The 22976-nt window shown below is 40.3% G+C and overlaps 1 protein-coding gene across 4 annotated transcripts in view; it reads right to left on the bottom strand.

Moving 5' to 3' along the window:
- Nucleotides 1–22976, bottom strand: part of RCAN2 (regulator of calcineurin 2) — a 279300-nt gene that overhangs the window by 201541 nt on the left and 54783 nt on the right. For 3 of the 4 annotated variants that reach the window (XM_019642760.1, XM_019642757.1, XM_019642761.1), the window contains exons 2-3: nucleotides 13706–13932; nucleotides 7402–7431 (exon numbers count right to left, since the gene is read on the bottom strand). In XM_019642760.1, coding sequence (XP_019498305.1) covers nucleotides 7402–7431; nucleotides 13706–13930 — 255 coding nt within the window. In that variant the 5' untranslated portion in view covers nucleotides 13931–13932. The remainder of the gene's footprint in view (nucleotides 1–7401; nucleotides 7432–13705; nucleotides 13933–22976) is intronic. The other variant, XM_019642759.1, reaches the window with a different exon arrangement.

Below are 22976 nucleotides of genomic sequence, written 5' to 3'. Positions count from 1 at the left end.
AATTGATTGGTGCAGCTGAGAAATGACTGGCTTTTCAAGACACTGTAGAAAAGCTGGCAAATGGGCTTTCCTCTGGGCTGATTTTTGTGAATAAACTGGTTAGTTGTTCAGATTTCAAAGGGCAGTCATCTGGTTTACCCTAATCGTGATTTAGAAGTTCTGAGGGTAGAGAGAATAGCCAATGGGGGCTGACCTGCCCACTGTTCTATGGTGAGTTATGCAACAACCATAGGGAAGAAAAGCAAAAGGGTCCTCTGCGTTTTAGATGCTGCAAGATGCAGATCAGACTGATAAGCAGAAATTATTATTACTACAAGCCAACATTTGCAGTTACTGTGATCAAGGCATCATGGATTATATCACTTATATCTTCACAGCAACCCTATGAGGTAAGTACTATTTATTACTTGATACTATTTTACAGGTGAAGACACTGAGATTTGTAAAGACTACATAAATAAGCTGCCCATGGTTACACACGTTAATAAACAGTGGAATTGGGTTCTGGACCTGACTTACAGATGCTAGAGCCCTCTCTCCCCATCACTATGCTAGTCCATGTCCCTAACTAGAGGCAGGGTGGCCCCTGTGGGGAGGAGGTTTGAGCGCTGAGGTAATAAGAGTGGAACTAGCCCTATCAGAGTACCTATGGCCCAAAAGGGAGCCTTCCCAGCATGAGTCAGTAGCAAGCCCATCACATGCACTAGTCCTTTCAGCCAGGCTTAGACACAGATCACGTGACTGCCCTTCTGACCCCTCCCGACACAAAAGATACACTGTAATGTAAAATTGAACAACTGCCTCGTTTTATTCCAAGCAGCTGCTTCCCTTTCTGCTTCAGTTAGAACAGCATTTGGCTATACTCATGAGCCATTAGTTCTCCTAGGGGCTCAAAAGTGCCACATAAAATAAATTGATCATATTTGAGCATATGCTCTAAATAGGCCATGGGAACACCAGCCTCGATATTGACCCACCAAGATCTACTTCTGGGCTTGCTCAGCCCTTTTTATTGCCCTGTCATCAAGTTCCAATACGGTTCACAATATATATGCTTATTTAGTTTAACAGGCGATAAGAACATGTATTTTGGCTGCTTTTAGTTGATCCTGCAAAGGTGCCAACAATAGTGCCCCCTATGCCTTGTCCCAATGTGAGGGAGCTAGAGTCGCTTAATCCATGAAACAAAAAGCATGGAAATATATCTTGAAATATTTACCATCACCGACTAAGGTATTCACAAACCAAATGGGCATTAAGTATAGACAAGAAGAAGCCCGTAAAGAGGGAGGGCTGTTTTACTTTGTTGTTCTTGTTATTTACCACAATACATATGCTTGACAAAGGGCTGAACAAAATCAAGTGAGAGCTCCTAACAGAGTCATCAGATTGACTACAGACAACCTAAAAAGGCAGAACGTTTGGGAAGTACAATTCTAATATGTGTGCCCTGCACCTAGAAATTCAGAAAGCATTCCATTCCAACTGTGGAGCGCTGACAGGACCTTTATCGAGGTGACTTTCTGTCGAGTCCAGACACAAGGGCTATTCTTAGAACCACCAAAAAAAGCATGGAGCTGCCTAAAAATAATGATGACTCAACACCTAGAGGCTTCAATGATGTAATGTTGTCAGAGAACACCCGCTCTCCCCACAGGTTGCAGTGTTTAAAAGAAGCAAGCTCCCAGCTCACCTTCCGAGGAAAGCAAACATTTCAAACGCTGAAAGAGAAAATTAGGACACGTGGGCCACAGATAGAATGTCCCATGCATGCATCGCCTGTCACTGTGCCTTGGTTTCCTTGTTGAAGGAGAAGCCAGAGTCAAAGGCAGCTCTTGCCCTCTGCCATCCTCACTCCTCAGTTGTCCTTTCCAAACAGGCCCTGTGAGACGGGACAACAATGCTGATTACACAAGAGGCGGGCCTGAAAAATCCTGTCCTCAAGTCACCGCAGCCAGCACACGGCACAGGATGGGTCCACTTGGAGACTCTTGCATAGGTGCAAGATACAACTCGAAACAAAGAACCAAAATATATCCCAAAGCCGTCTCTCTCCCCTCTCAGCTGTGCCCAGTTGCTGTGCTCCTATGATACGCTAAATACATTCACCTTAAGTCTCTCATGTTACCGGACCTGCACTATAATTATCAGACACCAGGAAACATTAAGCTTCCTGAGGGCTTGCCTCTCACTCATCTTTGTACTCCCAGTGCCAAGAACAATACTTGGGGCAAGTATTAGGCTTTCAATAAGTGTTAAATAATTGATGGCTGGACTGATTGGTTGATTGACTGATGGATTAATGCAATAGTCTTTCCCATATTTATGAGTCACTTGCTAGCATATTTTTGAGTCACTATCCTTCCCTGGGTATATAGATCATATATCTTAAGATATCATAGGATATATTGTAAGTATATTTTAGGATATAATATCTCCTGGAGGTATGTCCATTAAAAAAAGAATTCTTGATCAGAAAATAGCCTTTCAGTTCCAAAAGACTCTAGGCCACTGCAGGAGGTATTTGGGGACAGGAAGTTCCTCACACCACTGAGTCAATCCATTTGTTCTTGAGGCTTGCTCTGCTCAGCAACGAACAAAGCAAGAGACAGGGGTTTGAGAGTCAGGGCTGGGTGCATTATAAACAGGTATAATAAAAACAATCCTGAATCTTATTTAATATTCACATGTACATAGTACATGTACAAATGAGTGTTTCTTTTTCAAGAAAGGTGATCGTGGTGCAGCAATGCCTTCAGCATGCCTTTCTAGAATTCCCAAAAGTCAGCTCCCAAGCTCCAGAAGGAAATCATTCCTGTTATTTTGTAGCTTTTTCTGATTATGGCATTAGTCGATGTTGTTTATAAATAAACAATTAGTTTACTCGGGCCGGATACCCATCAGAATCACCACCACACATGATTCCGAGTGACGTGTCTATTTCCACAACTTCAAATCCACCCTCAATGCAAAGGCTGTGCACCGATCAAAACATTGCAAAGAATGTGCTATTAGTGATGCCAGAAGAGGAGTCCCTTTGAAAGGGACCCTACTTGCTTAGATATGTGAACTCAGAGATGTTTGTTCAAGGGGAAAGACAAACCACTAGAGTTGAGAGTCCAGCTGTCAACAGAAAGCAGGTCTAAGGCAGAGCTAGGACACCAAATGTACTCATTTTCTCTTCCTGTTTCTAAAGGGCGATGGGGACAATGTCCCCATCCTCCCAACTCCCACATTCAGAGCAGGACTATCTGTAGGAAGCAGACTTAATGAAAACTAGTTATCAGTGCCAAATTCTGACACCAAAGACTGATTTCTCTGAAAATTTCAAAAGAAGCGATTTGAAGAGCTTAACTCCTTTTCTCATCGATGATCCTTGCAAAGCCTTGAACTTCATCTACACAGTGGTAAGTGTTAAGTCGACTTCTGTTCCAAGTGTTGCAACTGGACAGAACACAATACCAAGGAGGAAAATAACCTGCTTAAGGGAAAGATTAAAAATCTATAAAACGATAGCACCTTCCCATGAAATAATTTGGCTCTAGGCCTTTAGGCTTCAAAATTAGACTGATTTATTATAAGGGCAAGCTTAAATACACATATCCTCAAATGCTTTACATGTGTTCATGTTCTCACAAATTAGTATTAAAATAACAACCAGGGTTAAGAGTCAAATTTAATGGATAGTTATGTGATCAGGTGCTTTTCTAAAAACACACCACCCACATGTGCTGTGGAAGATACTGTTAATTGTGATTGTCAAGTTACACTTTTCCCTTGAAGATGTTTAAAAACTATCTGCCAAACAATGTGAGTTATAGGAAAAAAAATTGTGTTATTTTAAAAATATATAATCTATTAATTTAGGTGTTTTTTTTTCTATTCATAGTGGAATATAAAACATCTGCAAAATATACCCTTAGTGACTCCTGGCCAGCCTCCTTACGTGTTGAAAGATGATTGTTAAAGCTCTCATAAAAAATAAGAACAAAGTTTGATCAGGTAATTCAGAAATTTTTCTTGCATTACACCTATGCATAATTAGGTTAATATAAGAGGAACAGAATATCAAGACCAATAAGAATGAATAGAGTGGCTATGACTGAGTATTAATTTTTAATTTGAGGTTCCTGAACGCCAAAGAGAGAAACATGTAACTTACAAAATTTTCCTAGTGAAAAAAACACTGGTTCTCCAGGGTAAACAAAGATTTCCTGGCCCTATGTTCTACAAGAAATGTATCATGTGAGCCTTATGTGGGGAACAGTGAACACCACCTATCCTAAAATGAATGCAGAGACAATTCAGGTGGCAAAGGCTGAAATTCAACTCTCTTAAAGGCCAGGGTTATGATATAAAAACACAATTCAATAGAATCAGTACAAATTCAGTAGAATCCTACAAAGAGCTGGCTAAATGAAGCCTCTCTTCCAATTTCCCCGGCACATGTGCCATCAAGGTCCACACGTTTTTAGAAGAGCTCCTTACTTCCTTGAATCAGGGACAGACAGTCACAGGCTTGGCTGGTGGGGAGCGGAATGCAGACTGAGGAAGGGAACCAAGTTTACCAAGATCTAGTACTGCACCACCTTCTCTCCTCATTTCACCTCATTTAATCACATGAAGAAGGCACGGCTAACCCCACTTCATATAAGTGGGAACTGAGATTCAGAGAAGGTAAGCTGGCCAGGATCACATAACTAGTATGCATTTGGACCCAGTCGCTTCTGAATCCAGAGCCCTTTCACGGGCCTCTTCTGTCACCTTGTAAGTGCCCATGTGATGTCCAGAGCTGTGTTAGACATTACAGCACACACAAGAATGATGTGCTTGCTCTACTGCCCTCAAAATAATCATCCAGCTAAAACGTAAGATTAGACCATCGTATAAGGCAGTGTACTCTGTGACTATATAATAAACGCAAGTTTCTGGAGTTAATAACAGCTACGTGTGGTAGGGTGGGTGAGAGGGAGTACAGGCTTTAACAAAGTACAAATGATATTTCAACATGTTTGATGAAAAGTCTTCCCTATGTCATGTATCTGATCAATGAAACTTTCTCACAAAACAATGACAGAGATCATAGCATTTCTGTTTAAAATGATGGTTATGCTGTGAATACAACATCCCCAGCAAAACAACATTACCAAAATATTACCAGAAACTGATCAAACTTAAAAATCTAAACTACACGTTCAGTTTGTATACATCCATTCTGCTCAAAAGGTAGGAGTATATAGTTAAACACTGCATGCATAAAATTGTGAGTAGATAATCGTGCAATATAAGCAGCATGCTAATAACCCTGCTCTCATAGAGTAAATAGCATATGATATTACTGGAATTGGTGCTCAGATCATCTATACCACACTGATCTCACCCACTGAGCAAAATGTCAGCCCTGCTGTGAAGGATACCTGGTGCGAGTTTTAAAGTTCATGTCCACACTCACTGACTTTCTCTGGTTACCTCTGAGTTTGTCAAGAATTTCAGGACCACTGAACTGAGACCGAAATCAAGGAAGTCAAGAAAGGCGGGGAAGAAGGGAGCCCATGCCATTTCAGCTGATGAAAGCAAATAATAATAATTAATAACAATAATAATAATGATAAAACTTATTCTACCCCTGCTCCATCTCTGAAAAAAGGAAAGGCAACAGAACTCAACAGCCATCCTTGAATTTATGTATCCTTTTAAATTTGAAACCATTGGCAATTATCTCATGATGACAGGGGACACTGTGACGTGGTGCACGCCTTTAGTGCACGTCTCAAGGGTCCTGAGCCTGGGAAGAGCATAGGGGATGAGATCCAGCCTGCCCTCCACCTGTCTAGCCACCCACAGTGGCTCAGGGCTTCATCCAACCCTTCAGCCGAGAGAAAAGGGCATGATTTTCTCAAATTCACCTATCTCGCCCCAGGCAGTATGCTCCAAGACTGCTTCTGCCCATGGGCACCTTCTAATAATACAGAGTCACTTCTATAGGCTAACAGCAGCTCCCATGAAAACCACATAAAGTAGATTCCAAGTCCTTCCACTTTTCCAAAAAGGGAAAAAAGTCCCACGTCCCTCTGTAATATCATCCCAGATGAATTAAAACATGGGGCAGCATTTCCCCCCCCGCAAGGTGCCATCAAAAACACATGCTCACCCACTCTTTGGCACAGAAACCAAAGACTCTCAACTCTAAGCATCGGACTTAATTCTTTCCACTGCCTCAATTATTCCCAGGTAGCTAAGTGGGGCATTTAGAGTGGCTTGTCAGACTCTTGAACCTCAGGGGTCACTCAGTGCTGAGGAGAAGCAAGACACCAAATATGCCTCTGGAATATTTTAGTCACTTTCAGAAAGGTTAAGGTTCCAGGCAATGTCCTCCGGCAGCTTTCAAACCTGCCCCATGCTGGGCCTCTCATCTGGCAGGAGTCCCCAGGTGATTAGCCGTGACTAACTATGGGTCCCAGTCATCATCCAGAGAAAAGAGAAAGCAGGACTAACTTACTGAGGACAATGATATGCCCTGTCTTTTTACAATGCAAACATTCTGTAAAACAAGCAAATCTGTAAATGTCACGTCTACCTATAAAGGATGAACAACACAAGAGAAACAGCAACACTCCTAAGTCTTCCGTGAATATCTGGTGTCTGATTTAACTGTTACCTGCTTTAATATTTAAAATGGATGGTTGGTTATTGTTTCCCCACCCTCAGGTCACAATAGTTCATTTTTATGTTTTTCAACCTATAGTCAGTGACACAAATGACAGTCAATTATTATCTGCTTGTTCATCCTTTGCTACATATCCTTAGCATGAATTTTTCAGCCATCTTTAACTCATCCCCATGATGTTCCCTAAAGCTTTCCAAAGCACTGGATTTCAGCTTTCCTTGATGCCTTTTCTTTTCTTCTCTCTCCCTTTTCTTCTTTTAAGAGTAGTAATGCAAACGATTGTGCTTAAGACACTCCTAATTTTTTACTCATTTGGCTTACTTACTAAATAGGTCAGCCATCTCTAAAACATTTAAACACCATGTGACTGTAAATTGGCATACAACAGGTGTATTCATATGAGCATCGTAGCTTCACTACAAGGGCAATTTGGGCTCGATGCGTTTATGTTTAGCTTGAGTCTTGCTATCGATCACGTGAGTTCTCTCTGCCTTACATTCTTTTACTTGAAAGTTCATGCTGAGGTGTAGCCAACTTTATTTCTAGCCCTGTTTTCCACAGTAGAATTGGCAAGGTACAGAAGAGAAAGAACTAGACTTAAAAGTCAAGAGGTCTTTTGCTCTGCTCTTTGCTTATCTCTAATGAGTCAGCCGGTCCTGCAAATTCAGGCCACTGTATCTTCATTTAGTCACCATCTAAGTGGAAGTTCAACTTGGTCTTGATCGAGTACCTACTGTGTGTCTTGTCAGGCCCCATGCACGGTGCTGGAATTACAAAAAAAAGAATAAGACAAACTTTGTATTATATGTCATTCCTTCAAGGACATCAGAGTCTGGAGAGAAAATATGCAAATGAAGAGAAGCAAACGTTTTACAATAGATGCTCCCTGAGGTGAAGAAAAACCTGAGCCTGAAGCTGTCGACTATTTCCCTGATTGCATAGGACTGTCTCCTCCGGACCCAGACTAGACCACTAGTCAGGAAGGAGGTGAGGAGAAGAGCAACACAAGCAGTGACAGTGGGTCAAGGCCAGAAGCTTCCAACTGTAGACACTCAAAGGAGGAGACTCCGAGACTCTCAGAGTTTGTCTCAGGAAGGCCACACAGGAAGTATCCGTGCCCAGTGCTCATCCTGGCTCCAAAGTGTCCTTGATTTCCAATAGACACAAGCATCTCATTATAGGAAAAATATATTGAATCCCTCTTCTTGAGGCCGTTGCCATTCCAGATTTGGGTGATGCGTTCATTCTTCTTTTTGAACATGGGGTGTGGGTGCATTTTCATATATTGTACAGGTCCACGACCTACAACCTAAAACTCATGGAACTTGATAGGTTTGGGACTTAGAATTTGGGGATTTGGAAATGCCATCTGGTACATATGTGTCATATCATATAGTGGCCCCAGCAAGGTCTGGGGCTGCCTCCCACCGTGAAAGGCAGGAATATTTCTGCAGAAGGATGGATGAATGAATAGTCCCACGAGGAGGAGTTTCCCATCAGAGCAGGTTAGATTTTGAATGAATTAGGTCAAGTAAGGTTTTGTCTCAAAATGGGTTATGAAGAAAGTCTCAGTTTTCAGAAGTTTCCAGTTTTTAGTATTGCTGCTAAGGGACCGTGGACCAGCAGTGGTTAAGGCACAAAGTGCACATTCACATCTGCCTAAAAACTAAAGTGGAGGCAAATCTTACGTGCAGAAAAAGGTAAAAATCACAAATCGTCAAAGATTTAACTTTGAAAATCGTTGAGGATGCCCTCATGACACTGCCAATGTGAGACTAGATCAACGCTTCCTCAGAGGAGCTCTAGAAGAATTGGGTTATATGTAGTGGTCATGCTGCAAGAAAAATATCATCTCTGAACATTAGAATCACTCCAGCCACTGGCAATGTATAGAGTTGGTCCATTGATGAGAAGCACAAAGCCTAAGAGACCCAGTAGAGGTAGGTCTCTTATCTTCTGCTCTTACTGGTAGAATATATTCTTTAATGGTTGGCAGAAATGCCCCCTTACTGAAAAACAAAACAAAACCTAACAAAAAACAGCAAAAAAACCTTGTGGACATTTTGTGTGTATGTGTATGAGGTGTGACAATTAAGTTCACGAACTTGTTGCACCGATGTTGCTAACCTTTTTTGATATCAGAGGGATTATTCATTATGAATTTGTACCAACTGGACACATAGTTAATCAAGTTTACTATTTGGAAATACCAAAAAGGCTGCATGAAAAGTTAAGACAACCTGAACTTTTCACCAACAATTCATGGCTTTTGCATCATGACAATGTACCAGCACACATGGCACTGTCTGTGAGAGAGTTTTTAGCCAGTAAACAAAAGGCTGTGTTGGAACCCCTTCCCTACTCACCTGAGCTGGCCCTCAATGACTTCTTTCTTTACCGGAAGATAAAGGAAATATTGAAAGGAAGACATTTGGATGACATTGAGGACATCAAGGGTAATATGACGACAGCTCTGATGGCCATTCCAGAAAAAGAGTTCCAGAATTGCTTTGAAGGGTGGACTAGATGCTGGCCTCAGTGCATAGCTCCCCAAGGGAAGTACTTTGAAGATGACCATAGTGATATTCAGCAGTGAGCTATGTAGCACATTTTCTAGGATGAGTGCGAACTTAATTGTCCGACCTTGCATGTCTCTGTGTGTGTAAGGCAGTGAGTAATAGTTGAAAATATGTATTAAATGCCCTTTTGATTTAGTGTGACTGTGAGCATTTATTCTATTTATTTGTTTGCTTATTTTGAGTTGTCTTCTCTTGGTAAACTTTAAATTCAATGAGTTTATGCTATCTGGCTCACCACTACATCTCCCAAGTCACGTATCATATGTGTTTTCAATAAATATTTATGTATCAGGAGGCAGTATTACCTAATGTTGAAGAGCACACACTCCTTAGCTCAGCAGCCCAGGCTTGAACCCCTGTCCACCACTACCAACTGTGAGACCATGGGCAACTTCTCTGGGCCTCAGTGTCCTCATCTGAGAAACATCATACTTATTGAATCAACATAAATGGACTAATTTACACTTTAACAACTAACACCCAAACCCCAGTGGCTTTAAGCATCAAAGGTTTCTTTTTTCTCTTGTCACATTACAGTTCATCATAGGTTGGTCAGGACTCTCGGTGTCATCCTTGTCTTCACTCCATGACCCAACTGCCTGAGCAGGCACTACCTGGCACAATGCCAGCTGCCCTAGTGGAGTGAAAAGAACATTCTTCAGGGTCCAACACTGATCAAGAAATGCTGGGCCTGGAAGTGACATAGGTCACTTTGGCTTATACATTGTACAGAATGAGGAGGGTCCAGGGAACTCAACCCTGCCACGTTCTCAGTTAGACAGGCAGAAAGACACAACCCTCATAGGGTAACCATGGTAATTCAAGGTGCTTAATGTCCATAAAGCATTTGGAAGAGCACCTGGCACCTTGCTACAAACACATGTTGGCTTGCTGCTACTGCTATCATTATTAGTATTATCATTAATGAATTAATATTTTTGGAGGTCATTATAAAGTCACCTTTCAGGCTTCTTATTGAATTGTATCTGGCTAATTGTATGTTTCATGGCAGTTGTTTCGCTGTTCTCCTTTAGCTATCCATGCGTGCTGCAGTTCCACCAAGCAGACCCTTACCTAGCTTCAGCACAGACAGAGGGCAGCCCACAGGACACCCCTCCAGCCTCACTTGTCTCAAGATGACTTTTGCAAGCCAGCTAGATGCAAGAAGGCAAACCCAGGGGAATATGCCCAGGGGAAAAGGAACCCTAATAACTTTTAGGCGCAGCATGCTGTAAACATTCTAGCTCTTAATGTGTTTCATACAAAAATATTTATGCTTCAAGCTGTAGCATACAAACAGCAATCTGCATTTATTGGTTTCAGATGCTCATTTCCTACAGCTCTGGTTCTCTTTTGTGTTCTATAAACAAATCTCCACCATCTGGACCCCAACAAGCCACACTGAAGTATGTGCTCACTCCTGGCAAAGCATCAGATCAAAATCCAGTCTCACAGAATTCTGCCTAACAGAAAAGGAGCAAACATCATGGCCCCCACCAAGCTGCTTACAAAAATGTTCTTTAGGTGTCAGAACTTAGAATTAAAATAGGGTAGCAGAAATGAGCATATCCTGATGTTCATCACTTTGATAAGCAGAAAAGCAAACCTAACCAGAAGATCATATCCTGTGGTGTAACCTATATTAAGAGCAGTCCAATCAGTACCTTCTGAATTACCTCAAAAAGGAAAAGGGCTTGGAACAGTGTCTCAGACAGGTGGGAAAACTGAGAAGATAGCAATGCAACATTCATTCATGATAGTCAGAATCAAAAGCTTTAATTCCTATCCTGGTAAGAAAGTGAAAATGTATGCTTTAGAATAATTACAAGAAACAAGCTGAACTCGAGCCCACCAATATCAAGAAACCATGAATCGAAAGTTGAAAGTAGGTTGTGCCAAAAAAGAAAGGACTCTGCCAAAACAAGTTGGATATGTTACCACCTACCCACCTGGACCTCTGAAATGAATACTAAGCATCATTTCTGATGGTTTATCTCCCTGATATAATTCCAGACTGCTGAAGGCATCTTCTCAAAACCAAATATTTTAGGCAATCACCATGGCCAGCCTTGCCCACAGGCAAATACAGGTGCAAAAAAAGCCTTCTTGTTCCCCCCCCCCTGCCTGCCTAAAAACATCTCCCCACCAATTTAGCACAATGCCCCTAATGTCCACCCTTCGGGAAAGATAACTATCATCAGTCTTTGTGGTTCAGACTCATGAATTTTGAGCATTGTGATAAGAATATCCTGAGAGACAGTAGGTAAGACAATGAGTTTTATTAAGAGAGTGAAAAAAAAAATGGAGGTAGAGAGAAGAATATAAAGGTCTGGAACTTGAAGAGAAACATACAGCAGTATAAATGAGGAGCCATGAGTCTCCCTCAACACTTTTTCCCTAGAGTGCCAATGATCATGCTTTCTGGCTATTGTCAACTCATTTGGTATCTGATGATCTTGCTTTGTCACCCTTGACCCATGTATATATAATTAAATCTAAGCAGAATCTACATCAGATTATTATTTGATATCCTCGAGACTCTCCACAAATGGGGGCTACAAAATTACACCGAAGTGGAAGACTTTCTGTCTGATTTAGTAAGTTGAATTATGTAGACACTGGCTAATTATAAAATTCACCTCCTTGGCTAAAGATATTATCTAAATAATTTGAAACTGGTTCCACTGAACTGCATATATCTTGTTTATTTCAGCTCAATATTTTATCAAAATCATTTAAAAACCAAATACTATTTGTCAAGATGCAACGTACCAACTTTGTATTCAAATTAAATGAGAATATAGAATATATTATAATTCATCATTCAATCACAGATCAGAATATCAGAATAGATTTGGGCAAATTCCCATGAACACTTTCCAAAGCCTCTGAAGGTTCAGCTGATCAGCCATTCTTGAGCAGCATTCCTGAATGAGATTAGCTCCTTCCTAGGTCTTTTTGTTTTAATCTACTGGGAAATATTTAATCCGGAAAGAATCAAAATCCCCATTAAACCGCTAAGGAAAATCCTTTTGATTGTTGATATTTAGATAAACAGATGATAAAATGAGAAAACATGAAACCTTGTTTCATAGTTAATGTTAGGTAGATTTCAAGGGAAATTACTTGCTCTGAGTAAATTATAAACTGGGTTATAAAATGATTATAATCTGAGAGCAAAATTCTCAGTTTCTGTCAGACAGGCTATTTGTTATTTTCTTATTATACTTCAAATAGTCTAGGGATCACAGCATTGGAGGTTCTAATCACATATAAATCCTTGGATTTCAAACTATTATTTTAGCCCTTTTTTGTTTTCAATTGTTCAACTCCAAAATAATATTATTATAAAACTATCTTTAAGTGGCTTGAAATAATCCTCTGGGCTATCAGAATTGCTTACAAAACCCAATAAAACCACCACCACCACCACCCATAAAAAATAAAAAATAACTTAAAAACTTAAAAAACTTCCAGCAATCATTTTCAGACAACAGAGTTTGGACTTCAGCAATTGGTCAAAACAGCCCAAGTTTGTGAAGCAGCAATCCTAAATCCTCCTCGTCCATCTCACCCAGAGTCACATATTTTAGTTTCAGGAAAAAGGCCCTCCCCTAAAACAAAATGTTGGCCATATTTTACAACATAGCATGGATATTTACAATTAGAAATCCACGTCCACAAAGAAAGGTTTGATCTAATATTTAGACATTCCACTTAAAAGGTCAGAGGAATCTGAAATGAAAGCTCTCCAAACTGAATATTTACTCTGATTTCCAAGAATACTTAACACGCTATCACGTTGGTCTCTTATAAATGGGAAGTTTCGCTTTCTGGAAAAATGCTCGTACATCGCCAACCTCATTCTCCAGTCATTTCAGATCATGCCGTTAACCACTTGCATTCAAATTCTTACAACACACACAGAACAGTTCCACCCACTTTGGCATCAGGGAGCAAAGCACGGCTCAGAGGGTTAACCAACTTACCTGTCTAACAACTGTACTTGGATTACAGCCATTTTTAGAATCCTCATCAAACTGCCGGAGGGATATGGATGACAGAGAGCTTATATTGGTTTGAGAAAAGCAAATTATGTTTTTGGCAAAACGGGAAAATAATTGCTTTGCTTTTCTTTTCTTTTTTTATGACATCTGCTTCCTAGCCCAAGGGATATCTTCTGCAATCACTATCTCTAACACCACTCTGTTTTGAGTCACAGAGGACGAGATTTGATTCAACACACAGTCTCGTCTATAACCTTGTCATGAGCACCACCAAAGTTGGTTGATAACAGAACAAGCTTTTCTCCTCCTTCTTCTGCATGCCAAGAATAAAGCTAGCTAAAACATCTTCAGAAACTTCAAAACATCCACCGCAAACGAGCCATGGAAATATTTTGGGAGAATGCCATAGCCCTCCCCCCGGCCATGTTTCAGGTGCAGGAAAGTCTTCTTACCTTGCTCTCTTCTCCTTCAAACACTGACTGGTGAACGTTGCATGCAAACAACGAGTTGGGGAGGTCGTTGAAGTCAGTGATCGCTTGAAAGGCTTCCTCCGCGAAACACTGAGTTACAGCCCAGTCTCTGTCTATGCAGCACAGCAAGAAAAGTCCTCCATCTTCTGGGATGTACCCTCCCTGCCCAGGGCTCCTCATTCCAATGAAGTAAGAGTCTCCCCTCATTCCTGAGGATGCAAAGATGGACGTGTGTTAGAGTAGAACTCGATTCCTTACAACTTGGTGTTTAGGTCACAGTTCTGGCGTGTCTGCCGCAGAGCAGGGGAGTATAATTAGGAAAAGAAGAAGGAGCTATTAGAAGGGGGGAGACACAGCAAGTTCGCATAACCCCTTGATCTCTGAGTCACAATTTCCCATATGGTTCTGCTTCTGGGCAAGAATCTAGTCAGCGTTACGGTAAAAAAAAAACAAGCAAAAAACCCATTTAACCAGGCTAGAAGTTGGAGGCCAAGGACTCTAGCCTAGCTGCCCAGTTTACTAGACTTGGAACCTGGGAAAGTTGTATAAGACCTCTGAGCCTTTGCTTCCTTAAGAGAATCAAATGGACTCAAACAAAAATGCATGTGGGAAAGTGCTTTGATAAGTTACACAATGAATTATACAATATCACCAACACCACCGCCACCACCATCACCACCACAACCACCACCATCACCACCACCACCAGTGCCTATCATTTATTAAGTTCCAGGAACTGTAATGATGTACACGCATTAACTAACCTATTTAATCTCCACAATAGTCTATGAGATTGGTACCAATGTTACCTCCATTTTACAGACAGAAAAACTTAGAAACAAAGCAAGTGAGTAACTTTTCCAAGATCAAGGTCAAAGTGGCAGGACTAGGAATTAAACCCAAGGAGTTTGGCACCAGAGCAATGAAGCAGAACAAAATTAGTGCAAGTCTATATTTAAGGAAGTATAATCTGCTTCATTGCTACCTGAATCCTGATTAGGATAACTGTAATAGTTCACAGTTTATCCACAATGAGGACACACACACACACACAGACACACACACACACACACACACACACATCTTCTTCTGCATGGGATCATTACTCCAAGCAATTTTTGAGCCCTGGATCTTGAAAAATCCATACTGTCTTGGTTGATCCATAGTATATAGATTCCCCTTCCTCACCAACTCCATCTTGAAGCTTTCCAGTATTAATCTCATCTAGCTGTGCTCCATCATTCTATTATTTCGTCACCCCTTAGATTCAAAATTCTACCCAACTACAACCAGTTGGAGAGTTTTTTTCATGTTTTGATGCTGGTACATAATTGAGTAGATTTTGTCTGTCTCTTCACACACTTCAAAGGCAGTATCTACATTTTTATTTTATACCTATTTTCATGCCCATCTCATTATTTTCTTCAAACCTCAATAATTAGAGGCTCAGAAGGACAAATAACTTGCCCATGGATATACAGGTGAGACTGACTGACAGTTACGATGTGGCTGTTGGATCATCTTCAATGAGCTCCATTTTCCCCAGTCCCAGCACTGGAGAACCTCAGAATACAGAACAGAAAGGTGGGTTCCACAGAACATCATGAAATCAAAAACAAAGTCTGGTTCCCCAGACAAATATAAGTTTCTGCTTATATCTCTCTTGAACTCTGAAATGTATCATAGTGATGAGGTTATTTTTTGTTTGTTTTTATTTTTCCTGGAAACAAAACCCAAATGGGACCCTAATAAGTGGTATTTCATGACAATATAAATAATACATTACATATAAAATCATAAGCCTGACTGGGACAGAAGCCAGACAGTGAAGAAACTGAAGTAATAACTCTAAAGTCAGTTCACATAATTCTGGTAAATAAAAATCTTATATAAAATGTAATAGAACCATTCCTGTATCTAAAGTTCTTAAAACTCCAATTAATACAACATTTTCTGTATCAATTTTCTGTAAAATCAATAATGTATTTATTTTAAATAAAAATATGGTACATATTTTAAGTTTTGTTTTATTCTATGATTAATTCAAAATATTTGAATATTTTTAATTAGAAGGAAAAATTTCAATGAACTACTTATATGTACTTATTTTCCTTCATATCAATTATACTGCTGCTTCAGATAGTTTAGTCTAACATGCATAACAGCCATCATTTACTATTATTAGAGTACTAATTATTTTAACAGTAAAAATAATTACTAAGAGCATTAAAATAGTATTTTGTTTTGATTAATGGTTTATAGGATAGATAACCTTTTTTTTTTTTTTAAAGATTTTTATTGGGGGAATTGGGGGAAGGGGAACAGACAAGTTGCTGTCGTCTTGTTCTTCAATCTAGTTGTGGAAGATGTTGCTTCACTGGCCCAAGTTGGCACCATCATTGCGCTCTTCTCTGGCGAGGCAGATCAGTTGCTGGCTTCTGGACGGCCGCTCACAGCGGCTGCTGGCAGCTCACGCTGGCTGCTGGCTACATACGGTAGCCCATGGCAACCCACTGCCACAGGGACTGCAGCCTACGCCGTCGCCGGCGACTCATGGCAGCCCAGCTCCAGGTTGAGCTGTTGTTCAGCATCTTAGCTGTGGAGGGCAGTGTCACTGGCCCTCATATGTGGGATCCAAACCAGGGCCCTCTGGCATCCCAAGCGAGTTCTTAACCATCACGCCACTCGGCCTGCCCAGGATAGATAACCTTTTGATAAAGAAGTTATCATCATCCAGTAGCATGAAATATAGATATTGTCAATTTTTATTTTATTCTCAATCCTGTCCCTTATTTAAAAAAATTTAAATTAATCAAAATGGATCTCAAAATGTTCTTAAATGAATCTAAGAATGTTTCAATTATTCTTTTTCCAGAAGGAATTAAAATCTATTGCTGAACAAATTAATTAAACAAACCCAATAATAAGCTTCACTCAGACCCATTTTAATCTGCTCAAATGGCCTTAACTTCTGTTTTAAGCTGTAACAGTACAATTATCTTCTTGAGACTTTATTTTAAGCTCATTACTTTCAGTAAAGATTTAAAAAGTGAATGCACTTTTGGCAAACAACCTGTTCTACTTCTATGGGGAAATATTTTTGAATTCAGAGATTTGAGCAAAAGGAAACCTGATTTCTCTTTCCAGTTCCATTACTGACTCATCTCATAATTTGGAAACATCAACTGATCATTCTATGACTCAGTTTATCCTTGTAAAACAGGAACAAAGACATCTATTCTGCTTCACTCAGCAGAGTAGAAAGAGGTGGAGGAATGAAATAGGAATGAAAGAAGTGGTCAGAATCAGTATTAACCACTACATAAAAGGAGGTGTAATATGAAGTCCTATAAAAAGACATCATTATCATAATCTCAGAGCAAGACTACTATGCTTTTGTATTACCACTAACCTTTATTAAACCCAAATGTACAGAAAGGGAAACTCTGAAGATTAAAAAAACTCCCTAATAACGAAAGGTAAAGGTCCTACAGCCCAAAATAACTAGTTTATCTCTTTAAATTAATTTCAAACTCTATTGTAAAATACCTTAAAAGCAAAATTGCCTCATCGCATAAGAAGATGTACATGTGTTGTCTTTTTTTTAGCTGAGCCATCCTGCCACCTGTTGGCAGCTCAGCAGCAGCTCAGCTCGGGCCAGAAATCGAACCGGCAACCCTGTTGCTCAGAGTTCGCACTCTTGAGCAAGCTCTTAACCAACTGAGCCATTCGACCGGCTCTACATGTGTTCTCTTGATTCCTAATCTGAAGTTGGTCATCCAAGAGAGAAGAGCTGCCTTTAGCTCAAAAAGCAACTCCCCTGGGAGGATTTCCCAACCTCCCTGAGGGCCTAGGAGATAGCATCCTTCCTTCACAATCCTTGAATGTCTTGCACAGGTCATTCTGCACTGTAGTGACTGCTTTCCTGGTCTATATCTCACACCAGATGCATATTTCTTAAGAGCAGAGACTGAGCTGTCTTCATCAGGCTGGTACATATAGAAAGTCCTCAAAATCATGTTTGAATTAATGAGTTGTGTAAAATGGAGTCACTTTCAGAAAACAACAGACCAGCAAATGAGTTATAATGACCGATTTAAAATATAAACACTAGGGGGCCGGCTGAGGGCTCAGTAGGTTAAGAGTTAGCTTAAGAGCGTGAGCTCTGAGGAAAAGGGTCACCAGTTCGATTCCCACATGGGCCAGTGAGCTGCGCCTGAGCTGAGCTGCCACTGAGCTGCTAACAGGTGGCAGGATGGCTCAGCTGGTGACAGCACGTGCTCCTAACGAGACTGCCTGTTCGATGGTGGGCTACAACTGCTCACAACTAAGATTGAACTTGACACCTTGAGCTGAGCTGCTGCCCGGATGGCTCAGTGGATAGAGCGTGTGCTCTTAACAACAAGGCTGCTGGTTCGACTCCCACATAGGATGGAGGCTACGCCCACCTGCAACTAATTGAACACAGCATTTTGAGCTTAGAGGCCACGAGCTGCCAATGGACGGGCAGCCAGATGGCCACTGGCACCCTCCACAATGAAGACTGAAGAACAATAACTTGGCTGGTTCCCTTCCCCAATTCCCCAATTAAAATAATAATAATAATAATATATATATAAACTAATATTATACTATTTTTAAAATAATACACTATTTCAAATGTATACACTAATAATGGAAACCACCCACTCATTTCAATTAAAGGCTTGATTTATGTAATTTTATAAATCAAAGATAGCAAGAAGTACTCAAAGGATTCCTCTAAAAAAAGAAAAATCTGTGGAGTATAATTAATAACATTTGTGTCCTGATTATATAAGTTCACTTAAGAAAAAATCTGGGAAAATCAGAAAGGTATAAAATAAGGAAAATAAAAGTAAACCATAATCCTACTATACAGAGAAAACTCTGCTAATATTTTGGCATATTTAATTCCAGTACTTTTTTTCACATGTATAATTTTTTAAAACAAAATTGAGATCCTGCTGTTTAGTATCCCACTTCATTCTTAAAACATTGATATAATCAAGAGCAGTTCCCTGCATCATTATATAGTCTTTGAAAATATTCATTTTAATAGCCACATCGTGACCCAGTGTATGGATCTGTCATATTTCCCCGTTCTTCCTGTTGTTTGACATTTGGAAAGCATAAACTTCCATCATCACATGCATCGGGAAAAACAAAACCACTCTCCACTTTTAAAATATAAAGCCTCCTCTGGGAGAATCTCAAAACTTTTTTCGATGCAGGGAAGAGACATCTTTATGAAACACTAGAAAGAACCCTGGGGGCATACTTGGGTTCCAGTCGTGTAAATTGTGTGCCTTCTGGGCTGTGGTTTTCTTGACAGCAAAATGGAGAAACACTGTGGCCTTGTCTACTGTGGCCATCAAATGAAATAAAGCAAGGGAATGTCTTTTGAAGCCTCCAAAATAAGATTTGAATTAAAGCTATTTATTGCTATGTATAGGCTTGTCAAGAAGTAGTCAGTAATAGATGAACGTGGCATGAAAGAGGTGGTTGCCATTTATTATCATTAAGTGTGTAAACAAGTTTCACACTTCCAGTGAATGTCCGTAGGGTTAAGCGCATTAAAACGATAAACAAGTAGAGATGCTCCTTGAATAGTTGGAATGAGCCAGGTTGGAGACCCCATTAGCAGGTAAAGATATTCTGAAGAAAAAAGAGAGTAATTAACATAAAAAACAAACTACCCTGCCTCTCCCCAACACACCACCACCAACAGTACAGTTTATTTAAATGTTACAAAGTGAATAGCAAGGAGAATATAAACGATTGAATTTGACTCACTTTAATGGAGGAGGGAGCCTGGAGAGAGGAAGATTTTCAACTACTTCATTACTTTGCTATAATGTGAAAGTGATTTCATCCAAGAGGCTCAGATAACCTGATAGCACTTAATAATTAAACGTTAAGAGACCTAAAATGGAGACAGTATGTGTCCTACTGTGAAGACCACCCACCTGAAACTTAAAGATGCCTGTTCAGCATCAAAGTAGAGACTGAATAAATATTTGTTGCATAGATGAGTGAAAAACATTCTCTCTTCCCCAATCAACTTGGATAATCCAGACATTACTGGGTTTCTGCACAAGGAATTGATCGTCGGAATTCATTCCAAAACTCCCTACACTCATTCCTAACGTTTATATGGTACAATTAAATCCAGGAAAAGTGACCTCAAAGAGACGCCTGATTCTGTTGGATATCATTACTGTCCCAGCATTAACAACGTGCATGAGATTCAGGTTTCTGAATTGCAGAATCCTGAAGCATTACTGCTTCTAGGAATAAGGTATATCTCATGAGAATGGGGAATCATGCATTTGCCCGTAGGAGTTCTGGTCAAGAAAGTCTTCAACTATATAAAAGGAGAGAGGAGACCACAAATAAGCCCATGAGAATGGCAGAGCACCATGACAAGAAAAGCAAAATGGTTAACATACATGGAAATGCTCATACTAGCTTCACTACCAAGTAAAACCACCCTATAGTGTGATGTGTATGTTAATAGTGTGATGCATGACGTATAAAAAAGGCTAATGCCACCTTGGAAGGCTGATAATCTCATCTTGAGCCCCCTCAACATGGAGAGACCAGCAAGGCCAATTCTGAGTACCACTGACTATAGAAAAACCACAATTTTTTCTGAGGAGACTATCCGGTCTTATCGAGGAACCAAAACTCATGTCATCTAAGAAGCAGGCCTAGTAAGACATAGCATAGGAAAGAAACGGAAGGGAAAGTCTTGAATGAAATCATAGTTGCAATCAAGTTTTGAAAGAGGAAATGGAATTTTGGGGTATGGTGCTCAGAGACTGGAAGTCTAACCAGGGAGAAAGAATGGAATTTGATAGGAGCCATGGACCTTTGAACAATTCCGATTAAAACAGAAATACCCTGCCTCATGTCTAAGTGAGCAACTTTTATGGGTTACAGAAAGCAGGTGACAAACATCTGGCAGGATGTCACGGAGGGAATCCAAGGACCAGGGAGACAGCTGGCTGGCATTTCCTTTAAGGTCTCTTCTCACCTTTAGATTTTTATCTTTACAGTATTGGAAGAAAATATACAAGAGACACCTGTTTATCTCTGGGCTTAAAGATGCTCAAGAAAGGGAGACTTATAACCTTTAACAAAAGCTGTCATCAGAGTTGAAACCTTTAATTTGATGCTCATAACACACCTGCCTATATTTTTCATCTTCCAGGTTATTCAAATTGCAAAGTGAGAATTTGTATTTTTTTAAATAAGAAATAATGACCCACAAAGGGAGGAAAATGAGCGAGATGTTACAAAAAGCAACTTAAGTTTGGGTTTATTTTTCCTTAGACAAAAAAATGCCAATGATTCAACTCATCTGCTTTTTACATTAAGAACAGGAATCTACATTTTTTTTGCAACAAGGGCAACAACACAGGAAAAAAATATGCCTCATGTTCTGACCAGCTGAGGAGGATAAATAAGAAAATAGAATAAATGGAAATGATTAATGAATAACTCATTCTGGCTCCAATATCAATCCTACATCAAATTTGACTAAGTTCAGTTTTGACTGGAAAACAAGTAAATGAATTATGAGAGATTAGTGAATGTGGAGGAATTTAAAGACAATAATGTCAGCTTGGATATTTGTGGGAAAAGCTAAGAATGCAGGCTTGTGTTAATAAACCATGGGGAAGAAATGCCTATAGCTATTTTTAAGTTGAATATAAGCTTAAATGAATCCGGTTAAAAGCTTTACATAATAGAAACCTCAACTTAAAGTTTTGCAGTGTTTAAAATTCAGCTCTAAAATTAACTGACTCTTTAATGATACCTGGGACAAAACGAGATTAGAAGAAAAATTTTATATGAGTAACAATGATCATTTTACCATTAAATCACATCATCGGCTTTCATTTTGGGTCTGGCCTCATGAGTGAGATCCTTTTGATGCCTTTTGGTTCTTTCCTATCTAGACCCTCTTAGGGATCAGCCAGGCCTTTTGCTTATTTTTCTCCATCTTACAGGGAGATTCACATATAATATTAGTAACCAAAAACCATCCCAGCCATCCTGAGATACAGAGGAGAGACATGATATTCTTAGGCTGTGCTCCATAGAAAGCCATTAGCGCTCTTTCTGAAATATAATGGAACCTATTCAATTCAGCTGCAGAATTTTCACTCCTGCTGAGTTGTGTGAACCTCATGCTATTCCTGACACCATTTGGGATCTGTCTTGAAAGAATCAGGAGCATGCAGTTTTCAACTCATGGGTTTCAAAGGCAAGTCTCTACATTCCTCATTCCTGGCTTCCCTTCCTTCTGGAGCCCCCAGTACAACTTACACATCCCCAGGACAATAATCAATTAATTCAATTCCCTGAGGAGGCAGCTTCTTAGGAATTTTTATGAAGTTGGGGGTCGGGGGGAAGCAAATTATTTCCATCATCTCCTTTTGCACTGGATTCTACAACATTGATGAGACTATGAATTTGCCCATGATAATGTCTTTACCCCTGTAGGGTTTTAATGCCCATGATCTACTAGGAAGATTTGTAGATCCTGTATGTCCTTCCAATGGACAAAATAAAAAAGGAAGGACGCCCCTCAAATTTACTGGAGGACAGACAAGATGAGCAGGACATTTGTACTCCGTTTCCACAAACCTAAATGCCATCGTCAAGATAATGTGTTTCAAACAGGCTGGCTATAAGAGAAGGGAGTCAGAGAGAGGAAACACCATTTTTTATGAAGGGTATGAGGGTGAAGAGATTGTTCTTAAAGACAGAAACATCTTTCTACAAAGAATGACCTACAATAAACCATAGATTCATTATATGACACAAGTAATATTGGATCACTCACCCATAAGGGAAGAGCTTTGGTCATCGTATTAGTCAGGGTCCAGTAGCAAACAGACGGTATCCTCAAATCCAGTAACATGGAAGGGTTGAATGGAGGGACTGTTTACAAAGGTGTGAGCAGGGCTGGCCGAGTGGCGCGTTGGTGAAGGGCTGGCTTGGGACGCCAGAGGACCCTGGTTCGGATCCCACATATGAGGGCCAGTGACACTGCCCTCTGCAGCTAAGATGGTGAATGGCAGCTCGACTTGGGGCTGCGTTGCCGTGAGTCACCGGTGACGGTGTAGGCTGCAGTCCCTGTGGCAGTGGGTTGCCATGGGCTACCGTGGGTTGCCATGGGCTACCGTGTGTAGCCAGCAGCCAGCGTGAGAGGCCAGCAGCC

This window comes from Hipposideros armiger, unplaced genomic scaffold (genome assembly GCF_001890085.2).
Source record: "Hipposideros armiger isolate ML-2016 unplaced genomic scaffold, ASM189008v1 scaffold_72, whole genome shotgun sequence".
Taxonomy (NCBI): domain Eukaryota; kingdom Metazoa; phylum Chordata; class Mammalia; order Chiroptera; family Hipposideridae; genus Hipposideros; species Hipposideros armiger.
This window is presented reverse-complemented; position numbering and strand designations above follow the sequence as displayed.